At 38.1% G+C, this 21,985-nt stretch overlaps 1 protein-coding gene across 5 annotated transcripts in view; it reads left to right on the plus strand.

The window, feature by feature from the left end:
- Nucleotides 1-21,985, plus strand: part of LOC149298130 (teneurin-1-like) — a 203,459-nt gene that overhangs the window by 122,176 nt on the left and 59,298 nt on the right. For 4 of the 5 annotated variants that reach the window (XM_089487772.1, XM_089487774.1, XM_089487773.1 and 1 more), the window contains 7 exons: nt 5,490-5,675; nt 6,704-6,727; nt 8,038-8,184; nt 11,748-11,964; nt 15,828-15,947; nt 16,896-17,157; nt 19,960-20,227. In XM_089487772.1, coding sequence (XP_089343898.1) covers nt 5,490-5,675; nt 6,704-6,727; nt 8,038-8,184; nt 11,748-11,964; nt 15,828-15,947; nt 16,896-17,157; nt 19,960-20,227 — 1,224 coding nt within the window. The remainder of the gene's footprint in view (nt 1-5,489; nt 5,676-6,703; nt 6,728-8,037; nt 8,185-11,747; nt 11,965-15,827; nt 15,948-16,895; nt 17,158-19,959; nt 20,228-21,985) is intronic. The other variant, XM_089487776.1, reaches the window with a different exon arrangement.

Here is a 21,985-nt window from a genome sequence, read left to right on the forward strand (position 1 = left end):
TTGTAGAAGTAATAGAAGAATATCTTTACTGATGCTGCTGCCGTTACACATTCTTCAAACCACTGTAGTCCTTCTGGGTCACAACAGAAAATCTATCCCCTCTTCATATTGATTGGCTAAAAATGAAAAATGCCCAACTCCTCTCCCAGTTAATTATGTTGGCTCAGCAGGAAATTCGGGAAACTGTAGACATCTTCAGTAGTACACACAGTTGGCAAACATTTAGCAGAGAATGTTTTACTAAACTAATATACTTTTAACATTTTATATTCCTATTACTACGACCAGTAGTATATAAACTATTTATTATGACCCAATGTCCTGTGACCATTTAGCTATGATCATGTGTACTGTGACCAAATGTCCTATGATCCTTAGTCATTATGACCATACCTGGGAGATTTTAGGCTCTGGCTACCCTGGGCGTATCCTTGCGAGATGCGGCCAGGGCTACCGCTGACGTCAGTGGTCAGTCCCTCTGACATTGCAGGCTGCCTCACTGATCCCATTGGACATTACGGTGGTCCCGCTGATGTCAGTAGGTATTCCCTTTGATGTCGTGGGACACACACCCAGAGGAAATGGGCAGGAAGTGGGGCGTGTCAAGACCCTGCTTCCGCGACCCAGAGGATTTGGGTGTTGACATGGACAAAGAGCATTTCCTCTGGAGACTCCAGGCGAAACTCTGGAGAGTTCCAAGGTGTGATTATGACTAAAAGTCCTTATGACCATATGTCCAATGACCAAATGCTCTATAACCAAAAGTCCTTATGACCATATGTCCTATGATCAATAATCCTAGGGTCGTGTTTGGATTACAGCTCCTATAATTTACAAAGGCAGGTGCTGGCTCGAGATGATAAAAGTTACAGGTCAAGAACAGTAACATTGATAGCTATGGGTTGCCTGCCTGCTTTCTTGGATGAGTAGAAAAATTCAACTAGAAGTTTAACGATTCCTTTGCAGTTGTAAGTGAACATGTTTCTATACATAAGTAAATATGGAGAGGGGCATGATTCCGCATGGATTTTTTTTCCAGCATGTCTTAATAATGTCACACTGTAGGTGTTGACTAGAAAACCATGGATTTTGAGTCTGATTTACTTCCCAGGTTCCTGTAGCAAAAGTACTAAAGGTAACTCCTGCTCTGTGAAACAAACAAAATCAAAGGCTTTGTGGGCAGTGTAGAAGCAAGATGTGGATTGCTAGATAATATACAGATTGTCATTGTGTCTTGTGTGGTGTGCGTTAACAATTATTTAGTTGGACACAGTTTGTTTTATGCAAAATTAGGAACAAGGGTGGAGTCTTTTTGTCTAATTTTTACTGTTTGCTCTTAATCAACTATCCACTCAGTAAATGGAAAGGTGCTTGTTAGAAGAAGTGCATAAAAAATATTACTTTTCTGGAAAACAACTCATCCCTGCCCCAGCCAAATAAAGCAGTTTGTTTTTACAGGTTCTACTAATAGCCACAAGCATACACCTTTCCACTTGGCTGGTTGAGCCATGTCTTTTTCTCTGGAAGTGAATAATAAAAGAAAGTTACAATGAATGGAAGCTCTCGGAAGTCTTCCCATCTAAATGAAAAATTACAGAGCTGTTACAGGAATTCTAAATTGCCCAGCTGCTAACAGTTTTCATTTCCTCTGTCTTTGTGTAAACAAATTTAATAAGACTGCTGTTGATAGGAGTTTTAAAGTAAACTTTTTTTAACAATTTTATTACCAACATTTTCACCATTTTTAGTCATTAAAGTGTTCCAGGTGCTGAGATGCTTTACTATAGAGCTAGGGCAAATGCCAAAGTAATTTGCACAGCATATTTCATAATGTGACATATTCTGGGGAAAAAAATCAGAGAAATGATAAAACCATAAAATATCAAAGCACCTTGGATAGCACATTGACTTCTGCTGCTCTGATCACACTTCACCAGTGTTGGATTAAACACCCCAGGAACCCCTAAATACAAAGACATTGAGAGATGTCTCCTTCACAAGGAAAAATGGCTAGCTGATTCAACTTAAAGAAGGATTAACAGTTTCCACTGCCTGATGACTAACTGCCTTAGGGAAACGGAGGGGATAGTATCACATGTATGTGATCTTTCATAAATCCGAGCTCTGTCAGCCCATAAAAGTAATATAAAAGAGATAGTTTAATGCCCCAGGCTGCCTCACCAAAGAAGAATTTATAACTTCTTTGTGAGTAATATATATTCTTAAAAAAAAAAACTTAATTTAGGGAGAAACTGCTGCCTTCCAATTTGAGCAATGGATTGGTTGCTTGAACCTTGCACTGCCCATACCCAGGAGGTTCCCCATTTCCCAAACCCGAAATAACACCAGCAGGATTGGATTTAGAAAAGGCCGAGACATTTATTTAAGAAATGTCTCGACATAACTTTATTTAACATCTTATAAATTGTTGTAAAAACACTTTAACCCCTTGATGACAATTGCCGGTCCGGGCACGTCACCGAAAATCGTGACGATTATGACAATTGACGTGCCAGGACCGGCACGTCTTTAAACGGGTGAAAAAATCGATCCGTGATCGATTTTTTCACTCAAACGGTGTTGCTCTAATGCCTCGACATCGAGGCATTGAGCAACACCAAAAAAAACATTCCCGTCCCCCCCCGATCGCTCCTAGGAGCAAATAAAAAAACATGTTTGAAAGACTGCACGTCTTTCAAACATGGCGGCGCCCGCCGCCGAAAAACGGGTTTAGGAAGCGATCGCGAGTCGCTTCCTTTGCTTAGCTGGTGTTGCTAAGATGCCTCAGTATCGAGGCATCTTTGCAACACCTGTTTAGCAAAGGAAGCGACTCGCGATCGCTTCCTAAATGCTCAACTTACCTTCCCGGTGCCGGCGTCTTCGAAACACATGCGGTGTTTCAAGATGGCGGCGCCCATCAAGCCGGGGGCGGAGCCTGCTGTCATCATCGGGGGGGGTGTTGCTGGATGTCATGGACATCCAGTGAATAACACCCCTAGTGGTCAGATCACTCATAAGAGTGATCATGATCTGATAAATCAAAGGCAATGTTTTCTAAACATTGCCTTTGATCAGTATTGGATCTGCCTCCCTCCTTCACTTGCTTCTAGTGAGGGAGAGAGACAGATCAGTGTGTTTTTAGGTATTCTCAATAATATATATTATTATTGATCCAAAGGCTCTTATAAGAGCCACCCATTTAATATTAACCCCTTCATTGCCATTGATCACTGCATAAACAGTGATCTTGCATAGTGGCAATTGTTTTTGGGGTTCTTTTTTTTTACATTTTTTTTTACTTTTTATTTTTTTTTGTACTTTTTTTTAGGGTTTTTTTAATTTTTTTTATTAGAGCCATTAACCCTTTCCTTCCCTACTATTTTTGCTGCAATTGTTGCCATGCAGCGGTATACGGCTGAGGAGGCATGTTCCAAATTTGGCCCTTTTGCCCCCAAACAATCTGACAAACCCATGCATGTGGGGTATCAATGTACTCAGGAGATGTTGCTGAACACATATCGGGGTGTTGTGTGACAGTGACATATACCAGGAGCTGTAATTTTACACCTGAAGTACAAAGTATGTTTAAAAAACAGCAAAAACAATTACTATCACAAACTTTGACAAGGGTTGGTGGTAGGATTAGTGCATGGAAAGGGTTAAACTATCAGCATCTAAAATACCCTGGGGTGTCTAGTTTTCAAAAATATATGGTTTGGTGGGGTAAATTTAATTTGCTGGCTTCAAAGATGCCCCAAATACCACATGGAGACAGAATTACCAGATTCAGAGAAAAATGGTTTTGAAATAGCAAAACGCTACTTGTACTTATTGCCCCATAACGTGTAGAAGAAAGCAAAAAAACATAAAAACATTGGGTATTTCTAAACTCGGGACAAATAGTAGAATCTATTTAGCAGGTTTTTTCAGTAGTTTTTTATGATGAATAAAAGATTTTTCAAATAAAAGTGAGAAATTTTTATTTTTTTTTCAATTTTTCGTCATATTTTATTATTTTTATTATAGAAAATGACATCATATATAAAAAATTATGGTGTCTGAAGAAAGCCCTTCTTGTCCTGAAAAAAACTATATATAACTTGTGTGGGTTTAGTAAATGGGTTAAGAGAAAATTACAGCTAAACACAAACACCGCAGAAACGATAAAACAGCCATTGTCACGAAGGGTACAAAAAATAGAATCAGCCTTTGTCACGAAGGGGTTAATAATAAACTTCTGTATAAATAGTATACAGTCTTCTGTACACCTGTGTACAAACAGCTGAGGGTTCCCAACCTAAACACAAAACAATGGCTTCACACTACCCCTTCCGCCGGATACCACAATCGCCCAAGCGACCGCAGGTCGGATAGGGGAGCTCCACCTTAACGCTTTGGTTAATCCTGTACAGGGAGGGCATTAACTCTAACCTCTAACCAAAACCATCAACTTGCCACTCCCATTATCCTTCAAACTTCTCCGCCACAGCAAAGAAAACGGATCCTGCAAAAAGAAAGAGGGAAAGGGGGAAAGAAAAAACACACACAGCTAACACAGAAACACACAGCCAAAAGACAAAAAAGGGGGAGGGCGGGAAACTGCTCCTGTGGTGTTCAGTAATTGCCCCTTGCACGTGTGCTTAGAGGGGCTTTATAGCCCTGTCCCCTTCCCCCTACAGTCACGTTCCTTGTGACTTCCCCCTCGTTCCCTGTGCATTCTCACCTCGTGCTAACCCTTGCTGGGTTAACCCTTTCCTGCCCTAATACCATGTGCACCGTCCTGTAGTGCTGGCAGGGTCATGTTCCCCTTACACCTATGACTCCAGGGTTTCTTGAAGCAGCCAGTCGGTGGCAGAGAAGGGCTCCTTATGAAATCACATCTGCCTGGGGTCTCATTAGACCCCACTCCCAACCATCACTGGCTGGTGGAGTTGGCTGGCAAGTACACCATATCTCCTGCACAGCAAGTAGTGGTGGTGTTGTGGTGGGGAAGGGGTGAAGCGCAAACGGGAAGGGTTTACCAAAATCCCCTCATGTGGATTAATCCATTAATGTGGATTGTCCCTTTAAAATGTTGTACAGTGGGACCTAAGGCAGGGGTTGTCCAGTACATTTAAATTATACATTTAAAACCAAAGGCCTTAAATCTCTTGTTTTCCTTGCATACAAATTCCAACATTACATCTACAATCATTTCAATGTCTGTAAAATAATTGCATTATTAAAAACTGCACTAAAATTAAACAGTAAACAGAACAGAATCACTGCTTATGCTCTCAACCAAGTGAAAATTTGCATTAAAATGTGTTGTCATAAGGAAGAGAAGCGGATGCAGTTAAAGTGTTGCTGGTAATGAAAATTGCTTTTACGTGTCTGTACTGCTTTGTCATACCGTGGTACTCTTAATTAGGATTTGCGTACAGTGGCAGTGTCATAATTAAAGCATTCCCTGACATTATAACAATCTACCTCGTTATTGCTTTTTGTAGAGCTGTGCGCAGTGGACTGTGGAAGTCATGGCGCGTGCACAGGAGGGGTCTGTCAATGTGAAGATGGCTGGGGAGGACCAAGCTGTGACGAACGCACATGTCACCCAATCTGTGCTGAACATGGACATTGTAAGGATGGAAAATGTGAATGTAGCCCAGGCTGGGAGGGAGAACAGTGTACAATTGGTGAGTGTCTAGAATTTTTCTAGTGTTTTTCATTTTTGCAGATCATGCTATAAATGAGTGGTATGGGTCTATATATCGCTGTTTGGCATTAAAAAAACATAATTTCAGCATTAATTAGAAACTGTCCTGTTAGCAGTTTGACTGATCTCAGGTTTTTGGAAAAACAATGGTTTCCTTCAAAAGTTAATAATTTAATTGAATTAAATAACCAAGCACATGTTAGCTATTACGCCAACACTTATCAGCTATAACATGAGCAGAAAGTAACCCCATATTCTATAAATAAGAAATAATTGTTAATTATTAATTACCCATTGTCACTGATAGACAGCATTACTAATGTACTACTTTTCTGGGTTACATAATATCATAGATTATTCTAAACTGTTTACAACAGGCCAAATAATCCCCATATCTAATTCCTACATGAGATTAGTCTTGTTTTTTTTTCTAAAAGTCTTGCAGATCCCAAATAGTCTGCAGACTCCTGCTGTTGCCAGAGATATCATAGTTTTGTTGTTCAGCTGATAAATGTTGTGGACAGTTATATTACTTTTATTAGACATAAAATATAGACATTGGAAGGCGTGCAACACTCAGATCGTAGAACAAGTCAACCTATTTGGCCAGATACCAGATAATAAAGCAGTCCGAGATATATCTGTCAGGTAACACGTTCTATATATACTATTCAGTACTGCCCAAAACGCATTGGAAGCCAACAAAATTAACATATATGCATCAACTAGGGATCTATACTTTGCCATAGGTCTTTGCTAATCTAGACATCTCAATGCGGACTTCAAGTAGAACCCAAGAATGTTTCAGGTAGTTGCCCTGATTAAAAAACTCACAGTAGCAAACAGGTATTTGACTTCCCATATAAATTCTCTTAGGTCTATACCCATGACCTTATGGTAAATTCTGATGGTATACATGTAATTAAATACAGAGAAACACAACATGTTTAATGTATTAAGATGTTCTCTCTAGAGATACCTCATCGTTTTTTCTTTGTCTTATTGCAGCACACTATTTAGATGCCGTCAGAGGTATGTACTGATTTAAAAAAAAAAAAAAAAAAAAATGATGTTTGTGTAACTTTATTAACTCTGTAGATAACGAGAAAAAGCCTAAAAACAATTACACAAAAGCAAGAAGAGTTTTACCTGCTTAGCCAATCCTGACAAATAACTTGGCACAGTTTCCAAGATGCGTGTACTTGCGATTCCTGAGCTTCATTGCACATGAACTACAAAAAGCTGTCACCCAAACTAATAATGCTATCTTGTATAAATCAGATTTGCTGTGTATTGGAGATACCTTCAAGGCCAGCTTTGATGTTGAATAATGGTAATTACAGCACAATGATGAACCACTAAAGTCACATTTGTGTTTTATCGATTCTATATCTTGATATATTACACCAAAGCTTTTATCAGCCAACAAGGCTACTGCCATGAGGATTTTAAACATGCCCCCTGGTACATGTGGCTTCTTAGAAGAAAAATACAATAAAAATAAGATTTGGTCTATAAAGATGACCATGTTTCATAGAGTCATTTATTATTTTTACTTGGACATACGTTAATGACAAGCGATTTGCTTCATCCATGGTCTTACGTTATGACTTGATGGACTTTGGTCTTTTTTCAACCTTATGAACTATGTTACTATGTTATGAACTATGTTACTTTGTTCTTGTAGATGTCTTATACAGAGTTCAATGATACCCTGTCGATTGAAAAGATATACTTTTTGTAATTGTTGAGAAAGGGTGACAGAAAATGTATAGGTAATTAATTAAGTTTCAGTTTATTTGAATGCCTACATTGATCTAAAATATATTTTAAAATAATGTAAACTAATATTATGTCATACATTTATTCATGGTAAGATATGACTGTATAAGCAAAGGAAACACAATTGCTGAAGTCTCAAGTATATTGGGAAATGTTGGGGTCCCAGGGATCAGACATGGGAATACATCCAGTAGAAAGCACATTTACACAGCATGTTTAATACAAGTATGATGTATATGTATATGATGTGTATGTACAGGGTTTATTTATAGTGTATTGGAGGGTAATGTAGTGTTTGATGTAGTGTATGTATTACATTTATGTTTGTGTGCAGTAGGACTTAAGCTAGTGTGGGCTCCAGTCCTAAATCTTGCATAATTCTAGCAATGTTCTTGCACACAAATAACATAGAATATTTAAGCTGTAATTATGTTGCACTTAATAATAATGCTGATCATTATTCTGTATGGTACTGTATATACATAGAAAAGCCACCCTTTTTAATTTCCTGCACCCTCTCTTCACTGTTCATTGACTTAACCAATGTTCTTTTTATACAGATGGCTGCCCAGGCCTTTGCTATGGAAATGGCAGATGTACCCTTGATCAGAACGGCTGGCATTGTGTGTGCCAAGTTGGCTGGAGCGGAACTGGATGTAATGTCATCATGGAAATGCTTTGTGCTGACAACATAGATAACGACGAAGGTACGTTGTTTTCAATCCTTAATTCCTATTATTACTAATTGGCAGTAAAGCAAAGCGGACATATATTAAGTTAGGTTTAAACTAAGCATGCACTATGGAATGGTAACATTGCTGTTGTTAGTGTCCTAGCCAAACTATGTTTCCAAAGCCCCCTTGTGTACTCGCTTGCTAACTTAAAAAATAATCTTATGGGAGACCCCTTGCCAGCTAAGTGCCCTACACAACCACCAAGCTCGTTTGTATGGTAGGATCAGCACTGATCAGCACTGATCTTTATTTACATCTCCTTTATTGACATGTTAAACAATTGCCATGATGATCACCAACTACAGCAAATTGGAAATGCCAAGCTGTGTGTTTGTTTTACAGCAAGAACCAAATAGTTGTTTGTACCTAGAATACAACAAATTGATAGAATTTAAAAAATATTCACAATTTTGAAGACATCAAATATGTCAATTACAAATTGGAGGTCGCAGTGTCTGACCAATTTGTGAGCGAATCAGTAAAGAATATCCGTAATCAGAGACACATATTATTTTGGAATGAAAAGTGAGTATTTCGACTTTGACTCTGACTTGTGACAGATCAGATGTCACAGTCAGGCGTCAGAATCATATATCAGTTACGAATATTGCTTAACACTTTACTTTGCTCAAATAGTTGCTAACAAAATATGAGACAAAACTCTGGATTTATAATCTCCCTTTAATTTAATGTATATTTCTTAATAATACTATTGACGCAGCAATAGCTTATTTTACTGTGGTGTTGCAGTGAAAAAATACTGTTCAATGAATTAAAAATAACAATGATTAGCACTTTTTATTCTATATTATTTAGTGCTTTGTTTCGTAAAAAGCAAAGCCTTTCTTATGCTTATATTAAATCAGTTAAAAATAGTGCAACATGATTCAGCTCTATTGTATATGGCCCATTTTGTTACATATAAACCAGCTATAAGCTGTTTTTTTCTTTTTCTATAATGTTCTATCAAACTCATTCCTTGTGCACAAGCAGCTTCCATCCTCACATAACCCCTTATAGCTTTATACAAATCCCACAAGAGAGGAATAATCCTCTTGCTGATCATGAAAAAGAAGCGGTGGCTGAGAACATAGGAAGGGAAGGGCAAATTATTCATTTTTTTAAAAAAAGGTATTGCACTCACAGCTGTAAAACAGATATATGGAAACATATAACCATTTGTGACTCAAACCGTATGTGCTAGAAACTTTAGTGTAAGGACCTGAGGGATGGATGTTTGTAAGTTGTTTTGATCTGATTTGGATGGTAGCACCAGAAATATCTACTGGCTTCTGGCCAGAGTGTTGTCTATTATTGGGGTTGGCTGTCGAGGTCATGAGCTGTTGTAGTATGTAGGTAGGCCCAGAATATATGGGTAGATGACCCTATTACAGAATCAGAAACAAGTTTATGAACTAAGGAAAATTCTGGAGAAATTGAAAGAACTGGTGCCCATGTTTAGAGTCTCTTCAGTGACTCTGTAGCAAGGCAAAGGACTGAGTCGATATGTTACTGAAGATAACAAGAATGGTATTGGAGCCTTGATGTTCAAGAAGGTCCCTGTCAATATAGAAGAAACAGACAAGTGTCAGGGCTGGGTAACAGGTGATGGGTGAACATCTGTTTTACAACAAATGTGATGCATGTCTGGAAGATGTGTGAGTGGGTAGCCAGGTAGCCTTGACACCTATTGATATCTCATCAGTATTGGGAATTATAGATTCCTCATCAATCAACAAGTGACAAGAGTTCAAATGTGTGTGCATTTTGGTATTAAAAAGTCCCCTGCCTGTTAGAATTGTATACATCGATCAATAAACCAGGTATGAAATTGTACTCTGACTATTAATCCTGCTTATGTCTTGTGCAACTTTTTTTTTAAACAACTATTTTTTACAAATTCATAACCACACTGAACGTAATGATAATCAATATAATTTCCACACATCGTATATCCTGCCAGCCCATGCATTAAATACCACTTTGAATAGGTACACTGCATTTTTAGAGGGATTTATTGCAGGTCATGATATTGTTGATACTTCAATGACAGATTTCAGTGCTTGAGTACAGAAAATTCTGACTTTAAGATTACTTTAGTACTTTGCTGTACTTAATGCTTATAAATCATGTTAGGCTTGTCTGTTTTTCAGCCAGATGGCGTGATTCAGTAAGGCTTAGAAATTTGCTGAACAGTAATTCAGCATTTTAATGTACTCTAGCCCTATGTTGGTTCATGCATCAAAATAGTCACTTGATATTTACATATCTACGATGGCAAAGTTCAGAATGTTCTTAATGGAAGTCTTCTTTTTGATTGATTGCATAGAGAATGTTGACCATTGTGTAATGACTAAACCAAAAAAAAGCCTGCCTTGTTAAAACTCCTATTGCGTTCACTTACATTTACTATTTACTGAATGCTTGATCGGAGTTTAGAAATATCAATGAGTAAAAACAGTTTTATAAGGATGATCAGACGAGTGTTGAGGTTGCTGTTCTAAGCCTGATCCAGTTCTTGCTGGCATCTGTTGGCCCAGGGGACAGGGGCACAAGTGACACTTTCCAATACATTCAACCCCCCCAATCCCATGTGATTTAGAACAAAAAAAAAACACATCCAGTTTTTTATCTCTTACTCTACCTGATGTAGATGGTGAAGACTGTCACTCTGCTACTGTGGGACCACATACCCTGTTGAGCATCTGTCTCCCATAGCAGGCCAGGTGTTTAGTCTGAAGCTGTGCCAGTTCTTCTTGCAGAAATCTAACAGAGTACTAAGACATGGCATATCATCCTGCCTCAGAAGGACATAGGGCACAGGAAATAGATAATATGGAGTGTCCATAGACACAGAGGTCCATAGTGTCAATGAACCAGTTACTCCAACCGGCCCATTAAGCAAAACCTGCACTATGGCACAGGACCCACTTCTAGTGCGGTATTTAACTTAGGGCTTCTCTAGGCCTAACCCAGGAGAGTGTCACTCACTGGTGCCTCTGCGCCGCTGTTACTGGTGAATGTTTGGATACGACATCATACCTCAGCCCTCCTCCCTTTAAGGACGTGGGGCTCTGGACCTAGTGTTAATAAACCTCAGTGACAATTTTAACACATCCATTGTGCAGTGGCGCTACAGAGAGCCTGATCGCCTAATAGAACAGGATGATTAGCTCCCTGTTATGTCGCACCCCTAGGCCTAGTTGGCCTAGACCTGAATTCATCACTGCCCAACTCCCTCCTTGGACCTGCTGCCATCCTAGGCTATGAAAACCGGCAGAAGGTGCTACATTTGATACAGTTTTTACCTTAGAGAATCTTCCCTCAATTAATATTATTTATACTGCTGTAAGTTATGATAAGCTGAGCTAAAATAATAAATTGTTTCTGGTATTTTCTTATCTCTGTTGGGGGGTTTTCATATTTTCAATACATCTCTGCAGTTTATTTGACAGTCCTATTCTTTATTGCCGTGATGAATTTCAAATCTCAACAGAGTTTTTTTGCTTGTTTTATGGTAATTTCATTCATTACAGATGGTCTGGCAGATTGTGTGGACCCTGACTGCTGCCAACAAGCCAACTGCTTCTCTAGTACTCTCTGTCAAGGTTCACCTGACCCTCTGGACCTTATCCAACAAACTCAGCCACCATTCTCCCAGCACCCCCCAAGGCTCTTCTATGAACGAATAAGGTTCCTTATAGGGAAGGACAGCACTCACGTTATTCCAGGAGAAATTCATTTTGAAAGCAGGTAGGTGTTTTCCTCTCATTAGCTTTATTTTTCACATGTAATTTTACATAAGCAAAAAAAGGCTCATTTAACTGTATTTTGTAAATGGAAACATAGATCACTGTATTAAAGTGCATAATAAAGAAAAAGAAAGGTATGAGGAGGTACTCATAATCAAGATGGCCACGAACCTGTGCAACTGTTTACTGGTACAAATGTGTAAAATGAGGCCTACCAAACAGGTGCAAGCATGCTGCAAATACAGTGTATTGGCTGTACATTGTATACAAAAAACACTGTATTTGCAGCATGCTCACACCTGTTTGGTAGGCTTCATTTTATCCATTTGTATTATTTGAGCCTGGAACCATCTTAGCACACCGCCATTTTTCTTTTAACTGTTTACTGGTAGTTCAGAAAAAATGAAACATGGAGTTTGTGTGGATAGTAGTGTGAAACCCATGGCTGTGTTTTTTAATTGGATTTGGTGGGGCCAGCATTTGTTAAATGTAATCATAGCAAAATTATAAGTAACTATAATAAATTTGGGTGAAATATGAGTGAAGATTAGACAGAACATTTTTTTAATGTTGAATTTGCTGTTAATGAAGAGACGCTAACATCATCTTAGCTGAAATTTGAACTGGATGGAAGGTATCTTGTAAGATATTTTTAATGAAACATGGGAACTTTCATAGGGTAGGCCATTGGAAACTCTTCCTATTTTGGGGCAGTGTCAAAATAGGAAGAGTTTCCAATGGCCTACCCTATGAAAGTTCCCATGTTTCATTCAAAATATCTTACAAGATACCTTCCATCCAGTTCAAATTTCAGCTAAGATGATGTTAGCTTCTCTTCATGCTATCCATGCTATCCATGGGTTGGGGCAGAGTTAGCGCCACAAAGCCTTTAGAGGGAACTGGGTGGGGATCAGGGGAAAGTGGTCAGGAAGGGGTCAGTAGATGGGAAGTGGGCATGGCTACACATCCCTTGTCCAAAGAAAGAAGAAACTGACCATGAAAATGTTACATTGAATCGTACATGTATGAAAGAATCATCTGTAAGAAGAATGGCAACAACAAATTGTGGCAAGACAGTATTTAAAATTATTATGAATATTGTGGTGCAGAGCACAGTTGGAGGCTCTATTCATTATAAATATAATTGTACTGGTGTTTATGCCCATCATAAAACGATGTGTCTTGTGTTCCTGTTCCTCATGTTCCTTTTAGCCATGCTCAAGAATCCCAATTCCCAAAGTAAAAAGACTATTATATGTGGGATAAATGAGTTGAGCATGGGGTTAAACTCACGGGGCTTAATTACAAGCTAATACGTATTGTCACTACAAAAAACATATGTCAAAAGTCAAATATTAATTTATAAAACAGCATTATTTTATTTTTTTATTTGCAATCTTCTTTAGTCACATCTTAATTTTCCCATCACAACTAATATATGTAAACTATGTGTAAATTACGATTAAATGCCAAAGGCAAGCTGTCATTTAAGAAAATGCAACATGTATGGAAATTAATGTAAAATGCTTAGCTTGCCTTTTAGAGACATCTACTTATTGTTTCTAACCATTCCTACTCATAATTAGCCGTTAGACATTTTGGCACCCATAGCTCTGCTATCAAATGTCAATCCTAACAAAATAAAATACTGAATATAATTCACCTTAAAATCTACTAGGTGCCTTCATTGCATGGTATTAGCCTGGCCATCAGATGCAACATGAGTTATCGGTCATAATTAACAGCAAGATTGTTAGAATGAATTGTATAAACATGTGTACTACTGTATATGCTGCAAGTGTGGTCATTGTTAATTTTGCTAGTATCGCGATAGTATAGGTATGAACAATACTATATGTGTCGCAATATTGTAGACATTTTTATAGTTTCCAACTCTATCTTCAAGGGCTTTAAAAATGATCTACAACACATGCTAAGTGATGGGTATTGTATGTTACTTGAGTACTTGTCTCGAGGATAGGATTGAACACCCCATAATTCTGTGTTTCCATTAGTTTTATACATTTACATATTTGTTGGAAGATACAGTAGATCTTAGGATATTTAGCAGCCATAAAGAATTTCTTGCAAACCATGAAAAAGCAGTTTAAATAATAAAAAAAACCCTTTCTCATAGTTATCTATAAGCTGGAAGATGAGGAACTATATCCATACATGGACATATAGTAGGTGGAACAGCTTCTTTAATGTAAATTGTTGTATAATACAAAACCTGGAATCACTGACTATTTAAAAGCTACACAGCAAAGAGCATAAATTCTAAGAGTCACCTGTAACTAAATGCACCGGTATATAGAACATAAATCCTTGATACAAACCCTGCTAAAATATTTTGCAATAGACGTAGCTAGTACCGCTGCTTACTCCATATAGTTTAACACATGCTATATAAATTAGCATCACTGCAGTCTGTTTTACATTGCAGTCACAGAAACAGTCCATAGCAAGGGAAAAGACTGCAGAGGAAATGTAAATAAATACATTTATAGTGCAATAGACGGAAGGACAACTTAATGCAGATCCTCGTAGAAGAGAGAAATTCACAGTTCCTATAAATGTCGTAATTTAGTGTGAGGTATAAAATATGAGATCCAAAGGCAAGTCTGTGTTCACAAGCAATGAATGATGAGGGATAGAATAAATGCATCACGGAACTTCAAGATAAAGCAAAGAATAATGATAGTCGTGATGGATTTATCACAGGAACTTGGGCTTTGCATGATATGTGGAATATTAAACAGCAAGAAGAAAAGTCAGCTGAAAACACGGAACAAAATAAATGAGCCAGCCAAGAGATAATGGTTGGATTATAACTACCTGCTCACAGTGTGTTCTCGGCATTGATAATGTTTCACAGAGTATGGAAAATTAAAACAGTGTTATGGCACAATACGGTAATTTCTGTGTAATATTTTTCGAAAACCAATCAAAGTTATTATTTTTTCTTACTCAATGACATTTTAGGTTATGAGATCTCTGAATCAATAAAAATCTAATTTAATATCCATAGAAAAACACAAGGTCTCAGGTTCAGTGAACTAAGCATTAGGGTCGGTTGTTAAATTCTACTTTGGAAAGTTCAGTGGTGTATAGAGGTGTTCTTTTTTCATATTAAACTGATAATGGCAGACTATTTAACTCTTAAAGCTACATCTATATGCAAAGCTGAGTTATGAACTCTTTGTGCCAAGAGGAGCATGTGTTTTAAAGAGATCGATATCATGAAAATATGATCATGAGAAGACACCCCATCACCAATGTTCCATCTAATTTTTCTTAGTTGGCGTGCGCAGAAAATTTCTCTTGTGCAAAATGTTTCACAGAGCAAAAATTTGGGACATGTGCACTCTCTAAAAAAGCTATGTGCGCATGCACAAGCGCACAGCTTAGAGGGAACATTGCCCATCACTACCTTTTGTCTGTGTTAATACCTATATAGCTTAACTGGTTTTCTATATATACCTCTTGTGGTACACATCTGTCCTACTAACACTCTAAAGAAGTTCTACTGCATCAGTAGCTAAAGCTGCTAGAAGGTGCTTTTGAAGACTATTCCCCTTCCACTAGTCAACCAGAGAGGAGCACAATCACAAAGCCCTTATAGAAGCTGCATCTTTTACTACCAAGTTGCCCCCAAAATAGCTAATGCTCTAGATAAACCGTACCTATATTTCATTTCTTTACAGCTAGGTGAGGACTGACTGCAATTGACAATTACATTTAAGTGTTACAAAGATTATGTTGGGAACCATAAAATCCATCTAGTACTTTTGTCAAAAACAGCAAATTCACATACCACTGAATCTAGCTCTTTTTTTATTGATCTATTTTTTCTGTTTACAGTCGTGCCTGTGTCGTTCGGGGTCAAGTTGTAGCAGTTGATGGGACACCACTAGTAGGGGTCAATGTCAGCTTCGCTCACCACAGTGATTATGGCTACACTATCAGTCGGCAGGATGGAAGGTATATTTGTCATTTGCCTTTATTAAATAAGCTTTAACAGTGTTTATGCTTGTTGGTCGTGAGATTAAACAATACCCCACAGGGCAAGAGATTTCTAAGACACTACATGTACTGATTCTTACTTAATCCTCCTTCCTACCTTGCCTTTATGAAATCAAACACAAATTAACAGGCCCTATCTGATATGTATCTAATTTTTGCTGTAAGTAACACGATGCCCGCAGAAGAAGGCTGATACCTTGTACCTAATATAAACACAAGGACAGTGACCCTCAATAACATTTTCATTTTTTTTTATTAACGATACTTAAATAATATACAAAGTATGAAAAAATATTTACAGAGTGACAAAGACCACAGTTACCATATTGAGACAGTACATGCTCTGTGCAATGCTATTGAAGGAATCTTAGATACAAACTAATGAAGCCACTATGCTACACCATGGGTGGTTGATGACTGGCACTGGTAGACCAGCATTCATGTCATTAAGGAGAATCAACTCCCAACCAGGACATACAATAAGCTGTATCAGTAAAACAAAAGATACAATCACAGTCCACAGGCAAACTTCAAAATCAGGAAGAAGGACAGCACTTGCTAAGAAATGGAGGCTGCCCCTGCAGCTGCTGCCTACTTAATATTGCAACTTTAAAAATACCTTAACTCACTACTTCACAGTTTCTTGACCAAGCCCCATCATAGTCTCCTAATTATCCACATATGTGCAGTCATGCTGCCTCTTCTATACTATTTCACATGTTTCATAGTTAATATGGAATCAGGCAGTAGACATTACCATTCAATTAGTTTAGTATTGTCCTGAAAACCTTGCCTTATATGACCATAAAGAAGTGGCGTTCAGTAGACTTGTGTTAGTGCTACATCCTGAATAAAACAATAGTGAAATGTTTTATAATTTAATCTTTGTATCTATATTCTCTGTAGTTTTGATCTTGTTACCATCGGTGGAATCTCTGTCACTCTACTTTTTGAGAGATCCCCTTTTTTTCCTGTGAAGAGGACATTGTGGCTGCCGTGGAATAAATTCATTGTAGTCGATAAAGTGGTGATGCAGCGAGAACATACAGAAACTCCATTGTGTGACATGAGTAGTTTTATCAGCCCAAATCCAGTTGTTCTTCCATCACCCTTAACAACTTTTGCCGGTTCTTGTCCAGAACGAGGATCTATTATTCCTGAACTACAGGTAATAATGGGGGTGTAGCCTACTTATCTTTCTTCCCCATCACTTTAACACCTCTTGTCTCTGTCAGTCTGTTCTCTGGTGCATGCAGGATTCATTTAAAAGCTAGTCCTTTATAGCAGTTCACTTACATCCCCTCACTTATCTCCAATTACACACCTACCCAGTGTGATGATCTTTTCCCGTTCTTGTCTCAAAGGCTGTCCCTGTTTGAAATACACTGCTCTGGCTTATGCAAGTCTCCCATTGTTTATAGTCCTTCAAAAAGGCCCTTAAGATCCACTTCTTTGGGAAGCCTATAAACTGACAGGTTATTCCGCATTCTCCCACCTACCTCCTCCTCATCTTTCCAATCCTCACACCTGCTATCAGCTGTATTCCACAATTCCAGTCATGTGTCCAGTAATATTATTAATTTAATAATTGTTTACACTGAAATACAATTGTGTGGCTGGTCCTACTCTGCACTTTCACCTCTTGTATAAGATACCCCCACCTCCTTCTAGATTTTAAGCCCATTTGAGTAGGGCCCTCTTTAATTTTTAGTTGTGTAAGTCCATTTTTTTAATATGATACACTCTTTGTTATGTCCAGTTTACCCATTGTCAAGGCTGCAATTAAGCTGTTTTAACTGTTGGTAAATTCTGTAGCTTCAGTAAAAACAGTATATTTCTAATTTAGCATATGACCTACAATAGAATTGTTCTAGCCTTAAGGTTTACCCTACCATATCAAAGGGACAAGCCAACTATCGTATGCAATTGAATACATATAATAACTGAGAGGTCCATGTGTGTCCCTTGCAAATGCATAAGAGATTCAACATTTACTGCTTAGCTCAGCTATTTTCTGTTCAAAAGATGAGATGAGACGCAACTCCGGAAAATAGGCATTTTTCTTTAGGCTTTCAGGGTCTGGAAACTGTCCCTTTATTTCTGTTTTAGAAATCAAAGCTACTGTGCTCACTCATACCAATAACGACGTAGAACACTCATATTAAAGGCAGGGATGATATCCAGAAAATGTACAAGGTCACTACTCAGCATTACTCTGCAACTGCTTCCACATTTTCCTTAAAGGGAAAATTTTGTCATTATTAGATTATTTGCATACTGCCAAAAAAACATCAATTAAATGGTTAGTAAAAGATCAACAAATATAATAATACATATTAGATTTTTTTAACCCAATATTTAGATGATTATACTCTTGTGTGGAATAGTGTGTCATAATATGAGCGATCTCCGTTTATAAACGTGAAGCATTTGTTTAAGAAAAAACACTATGCTGTATTTCGGCTAATCCTATTCCGCATAGTTAATGGACAAAGCTCGGTAATAGAATTTAAAAATTCATGCCATGGGTATACACAGATGGAGAAGTTAGCGCTTAAAGAGGTCAATAAGTATTGTCTTAAATTGGTGTCATAATGACAGTACAGTGCTTCCAAATTGCTCCAGACTTCTGTATTCACTTGAACAAGACCTAGAAAATAGTCAAAAAAATGTAGGTCAGATAATTCTATACAAAAAAAAAATCCATTTTACGCACATTGTGTGGAAAATATCCATGAAAAATTTCTTCATGGATGTCACAACACTACCTGAAACTTAATCTTTCTAAAACTGAACTCATTATCTTCCCTCCCTCCATCTCCACTCCACTACCTGAATTCTCTATCACCATTAACAACACGACTATCTCTCCTACTAACCAGGCCCGATGCCTTGGGGTCATCCTTGACTCAAACCTCTCCTTCATCCCTCACATTCAGTCCCTCGCCAGATCCTGCAGCTTGCACCTAAAAAACATCTCTCGTATCCGCCCATTCCTCACCCAAGAATCCACAAAAACCCTGGTTCATTCCCTTATCATTTCCCGTCTTGACTACTGCAACACTCTTCTGGTTGGCACTCCACTGTCTCGACTCTCTCCTCTACAGTCTATCCTTAATGCGGCTGCTAGGCTCATCTTCCTTGCACGTCGCTCCTCTTCTGCTTCCCCCCTCTGTGAAACCCTCCACTGGCTCCCAATTACCTTTAGAATTAAATTTAAGATCCTGGTACTGACATATAAGGCCATCCATAATACTGCTCCTCCGTACATTTCTGACCTCATTAGCAAATACTCTCCTACTCGATCCCTACGTTCCTCCCATGGGCTAAGGCTCTCCTCCTCACTCATCACCTCTTCCTTTTCCCGTCTACAAGATTTCACTCGAGCTGCCCCATATCTCTGGAATCTTCTCCCAAGGAACCTTCAGCATTCTCCCTCCCTCCCAACATTCAAGAAACATCTAAAAACCCACTTCTTCAGAGAAGCATACCATCTTAGCTGCTAGAACTTCCTTGTCATCGATACAACCCCCACAATACCTCTCACCCTTTCTCTATGCCTTATGTTTGTCACCCCATTTCCCTCTAGATTGTAAGCTTGCGAGCAGGGCTCTCTCCACCAAATGTATCGGTTTGTCTTAGTCTGTCAATTCTTGTCTTGTCATATCCCTTGAATTTATGTATTGTATTAAGCGCTGCGTAAACTGTTGGCGCTATATAAATAAAGGATAATAATAATAATAATAAAAATATCCTTAGTGTATTCAAGATCCAGATTGCATGACATGTTCTGAACTTTTCAGACACACATGTAAAGAGTGTTTCTTTCATCATCACACAACCAAAAAGTTTGGTCTCCAGCCAGGTGGCAAAATAGCATGATAAGCATGTTGGGTTTTAGAAGTAAAGACAGGAATGATTACAACCTTGATGTGCTTCTATGTACGGTATATGTTATTCTATTTTATAGGTTGTGCAGGAGGAAATTCCTATCCCATCCAGTTTTGTGAAGCTCAGCTACTTGAGCAGTCGAACATTTGGATACAAGAGTCTTGTCCATGTAATTCTAACCCATGCCACCATCCCTGTGGGTCTCAGTAAAGTGCATCTGACAGTCACTGTAGAAGGAAGACTTACACAGAAATGGTTTCCTGCAGCTGTTAATTTGTTCTACACGTTCACCTGGAACAAGACAGATATTTACGGCCAAAAGGTTTCAGGACTAACAGAGGCATTAGGTATGTATTTTGGTTTTATTAAAAATGTAGTATGCATGGTAAAAAAACACAGGGAAATGATCGCAAATGTTGTTTTTTTATCATTTCTGGAAATTGCGTGGTGACAAATTACAGGGTAATTTTGCCATTGTGAATCTGATGAGTTGATGACGCTGGAAAAAAAAGGAAGAAAATAATAAACTGGGTTAAAAAGGTGTAAAACAACGACAAAATCAAATGAAAATGCAGATGGCAAATTCATAATCACAGAACCTTTTTATCTAGTTGTCTTGGTTACAGATAAGTGATTTTGCCTCTATACTATTCACATTGTTTTAATCCTAGTTTTTAGGCCTGAGTTTCACTTATTTATTCATCAAACGTTTTTTATTTTGGTGTACATTTTAAGGGACCACAAAAAGGGAATTATAGAATACCATGCTCCACGTACACTAGAAGACTGGTGCCCCCACATATACTTGGGACAAATGCAAAAGAACCTACCTCTGTGCAATTGTTTAAGGACTCCCTACCTCTGATAGGGAGCTGGTAGATTGGAAAAGGGCCCCCAAAACTACTAAAGGAGTTATAGGCAGTTTGTAAGAATCCTCACATTTCTGTTTTATGCAGCTTAAATTTCCGTCCATACTATGTTATACATAAAATATCTTTCAGTATACAAGAAGATCTTGTTTGATGTTGTTTGATGACACTTGTATGAATACATAGATTACACCGTGGTCAACCTGCACAGCAAAATTGGGGTGCAAAACTCAAAAAAGTACTGGATAAGAAGTACAACCAATTAAGGCAATTTATATTTCTATTTTAACCATTGCCATCTATAAAACAAATACATATATAAATATTTTTAGAGAGACCAGTGCTTAAAATGGCCTCCATCCTGGTTTCCCCCATCTCAATTTGCAATTCCATTCTTTTAGCTTTTAAAACTTGACATGAAGCCTGTCATATAGCTATTTATAAAGGACAGGTTACTTGAGGTTTGTACTTAGGAAAAGCAAAATTATTCCATCTCTTTACCATATGTGATGTCTGTATTTGGCAGATTTATTGCCTCCTCTAATTGCCTACTCCTTTAATCATTTATCTTTTTATTAGTTTATTTAATGAACAGTGACTGAAGGTTGAATATATTCCTTTTAAAACCATCAACCTTTCCTTAATATATTCATGAAGACTTCTGTTTAAGAATACATTTTACTTTAATTATACTGCTTGTCAACAAGCTTCAGAAATGTGCAGAGTATATACATCTATCCATAATCAGTGGTGTAACTATAAACATACATTGTGCCCCCTAAATTAACATATCGTCAACTTCCTTTGCTAGTTCTTCTCAATTTAGACTGAGGGCTCTGGAGTACAAACTCATGTTAGACCACAGCTTATTGTGGCCACCAGAAAAGCAGCAATAGTAATAAAAATAACAACACTGGATCTGCTGTTTTGTCGGTTTGTTCCACTATTATACCTGGGAATCTCCCTGATCTTCCCCAAAGGCTAGAGTTATGACAACATCCAAGGACACCTTATGATCTACTAGTGGGATTGCGTGGTGGCTTAGTTCTGCCTACCCTATATGGAGAGTTAGACCTTCAAGTCAAAATCAGGTGGACGTTCCCCAGAATGCCATTTCAAAACATACATGCTGTCGGTGGACCCGCTACCTGAGTCAATCCGCCGACGGTATCTCACACGTCAGCATCTCTGGTATTCCCAATCACCTCTTCGTGCATCAGGCAGCTCGGCCTCTTA

This window comes from Sceloporus occidentalis, unplaced genomic scaffold, assembly GCF_023333645.1.
Source record: "Sceloporus occidentalis isolate IW3139 unplaced genomic scaffold, rSceOcc1.0.p SCAF_34, whole genome shotgun sequence".
NCBI classification, from domain to species: Eukaryota; Metazoa; Chordata; class Lepidosauria; order Squamata; family Phrynosomatidae; genus Sceloporus; species Sceloporus occidentalis.